This window comes from Triticum urartu, chromosome 4A, assembly GCF_056163025.1.
Source record: "Triticum urartu cultivar PI428250 chromosome 4A, HENAU_Tu73, whole genome shotgun sequence".
Lineage (NCBI taxonomy): Eukaryota > Viridiplantae > Streptophyta > Magnoliopsida > Poales > Poaceae > Triticum > Triticum urartu.
The window spans coordinates 578,437,045-578,439,785 of record NC_141876.1 but is presented as its reverse complement, the minus strand read 5'-3'; the positions used below and the strand labels follow the sequence as shown (position 1 = coordinate 578,439,785).

Here is a 2,741-nt window from a genome sequence, read left to right as displayed (position 1 = left end):
TTTGCATACTTCTAAAACTAGTACATCATTGCTAACTATGAAGTTATTACTATGTTTTTCAACAGAAAATTCCGATGGATTGTGTGCCTCATTTGATGTATCAGAATGGTCACCTTGATGTTTTGAACATACAGCCATGTCATCCTACGAATCTCGCCTGTCCATACCGGATTTCTAAAATCAGTGAACACATGGTAATCAAAAAATGGAAAAATTTATGGACAGTCGTAAGGAGGTTCTTGGATAGTCAGGGCCTATATTGTTTTATGCTATTTTACCTTAAAGAGGGTATTTTGGTCCTACCTAATACTGATGATCATGTGCTAAGAACAATTAAGTAGGGTTGGTTCCATGACTATGAGGATGATGATCATATGACTTGTTATTAATAACGAGTAGAAATTGTATGATGATGATTAGTAGGACTTGTTATTATGATGATGCATGATGCGAGCATGAAGGGTTATTATATATCAGTGGGTGAAATGAACATGGCTTAGATTGAAGTGAAGGCAACATGTGGCGCATGTCGAAAGTAGTACTAATCCAAACTTGATCAAGTTAGGATTAGTATTACTTTCGACATGCACCACATGTTTCCTTCACTTCAATCTAAGCCATGTTTAGGCATAGCAGTAGCGTTGGTAAACCAAGCACGAAGATAAGAGAGGACACTTCTCTCTATTAGCTAGCTAACACCCTAAATTAACCCCCCCAAACCCCCCTAAACCCACCCCCTTTCAGAAAAAACCTCAGCTCCTGGCAGCTGCTGACGCATGGATGCCTTTTGGTCCCGGTTGGTGCTGCCAACCTGGACCAAAGGCCCTCCTGCCCGGGCTCGCCGCAGCGGCCACGTGGAGGCCCATCTTTCCAGGTTTGTATAAGAACCAGGACTAAAGGTGTAGGGCTTTAGTACCGACCCTTTAGTCCCAGTTCCCCAACCGGGACAAATGGGCCTGACGAACCATAACAAATGGCCCTTTTTCTACTAGTGTCTGTTGCCTGCCTAGTCTTGAACCCTCTATGACTGCTATTGCTATACGATGCCACTTGTGCACTTGCTTCTTCCCATGAACTATAAACCCCTGGAACCTTACCGATGAACACGACATACCACTTGCCCTAGCAATGCACAAGAGCAAGAGTTGAAGCAGCAAATCAATGGAGCACACAAGTAGCAAGCAAAGTAGCACACAAACAACAATGGAGCAGAAGAGAAGAAGTAAAGCATGCATGATCATACGGCATAGCAAGTTCTACCTAGCACTACCTTGGTGTTAAACTACCACCACATCCAAAAGAGGGTGTCGTCCTACCACCGCAAGTTCACCATCAGCATGACGGGTTAGTATATACCACCTCACCAAAATATACAGACCATCAAATAGTTTTTGAGCCCTAGCTACACAAAATGTACGTCGTCATCGTCATCGTCGTAGTCGTCGCCACCGCCATCGCCGTCAGGGATCATGCACGCTCACAGGCAGCACTGCTCTAGTAGTAGTGCTTTCCCAACCAGCTCCTGAGCCATAGCACCCTGTGAGCGTCGGCCATGGCAACGAACCCAACACCCTGGGCCTTGTTGTCAAGCAGGTGGCTGAGAGCTTCCATGAGAGCCTCGTCGCTGAAGCCACCCTGGGTCATGACAGTGCCATACAGGTCAGGGTGGACGTCGAGGGGCTTGCACTCCCTGATGGTTGTTGCCACCTCCTTCACCGCCTCAGTCATGCTGCAAAATACATTGATCTCCTCCTCCATCAGGCCTCCTCTCTTCCTATTCCTATCATGGACGGGGTCCAATGGCTTGTCGAAGGGCTTCACGAAGGGCTTGTCAGGGCCATCAAGGACCTTGATGTCCGGGGTCCCAGGGAAGTCTGGCATGGGAGAACCAAGAGGCTCCCCAGAGCCCATACCATGCTTCCCAGTTGCTAGCCCGAAGGAGAAGATATGTTGCATCTGACTGTAGTTCTGTATGGGTGTGCTGAGGAACTCAGCGTCCTTTGGATGGTCCTAAGACTGAAACACAAGTGTTGTTAGTTGCGATTATGAGTAGGCAATGGTGGACAGTATGAAAAGGAAGAGGGATGTGAGCTAACCGCGACATGGTCGGCGTAGTGTTCTGCCTCCAGAACTATGGAGCAAGTGTTCTCATCCCATGAGGCGCCGCTAAGGTCTCTCAGCTTGGACACTTGGATCCATCGATTTCTCCACTTCCTCAGGTGGTTGTACACCTGGGTGGCGGACACCTCCTGCCCACAGAACTCGAACACCTGCTTCGCAACGGTGTTCAAGTGCACCTCCTTGAAGCCCTTGTCAGTCCTAACTCCACTAGAGATGAGCTCACACATCTTGTTCAGCATGAACGTGGACATGAATGGCTGGCACTTCATGTTGTTCGACCTACCATCCTTCTTTGCCTTTGCTGCTGCTACCTTGAGTGCATTGGCAGCAGCAACAGGAGTTGGCTCAACGAGCACTACTGGCACAAAGAGGGAATCAGACGCGAACACCTCTAAATCAGGTGCCATCTCGGGCATAGGCTGTGAGTCCTCGACAAACGATGGATCAAACTGGCTGTCTAACAGGACAAGGGCCTGACTAAGATCTTGCGCCTGCGTGGTCATGTCCTACAATTGTAGCACACATTGACAGTAAGCATATCACACAACATACCGGACAACCCGTGAAAGCAGGAGCATACATGTACATGGTTCATCACTATCATAGCAAGCACATGCTTC

At 48.1% G+C, this 2,741-nt stretch overlaps 1 protein-coding gene across 1 annotated transcript; it reads right to left on the bottom strand.

The window, feature by feature from the left end:
- Positions 1-1,494: 1,494 nt before the first annotated feature.
- LOC147976796 (uncharacterized) lies at positions 1,495-2,390 on the bottom strand. The gene is made up of 2 exons (XM_087519852.1): positions 2,097-2,390; positions 1,495-2,010 (listed from the first exon to the last, which is right to left on the bottom strand). Exons 1-2 carry the CDS (start codon positions 2,388-2,390, stop codon positions 1,495-1,497), a joined length of 810 nt encoding a protein of 269 aa, XP_087375978.1.
- Positions 2,391-2,741: the final 351 nt, after the last annotated feature.

What these genes read in the sequence shown, in the direction of transcription:
- LOC147976796 (XM_087519852.1), bottom strand. Translation starts at nt 2,390, where the DNA reads ATGAAGTGCCAGCCATTCATGTCCACGTTCATGCTGAACAAGATGTGT. An exon ending in ACTACGCCGACCATGTCGCG is followed by an intron (nt 2,011 to 2,096) that starts GTTAGCTCACAT and finishes TTTCAGTCTTAG; the next exon opens with GACCATCCAAAGGACGCTGA.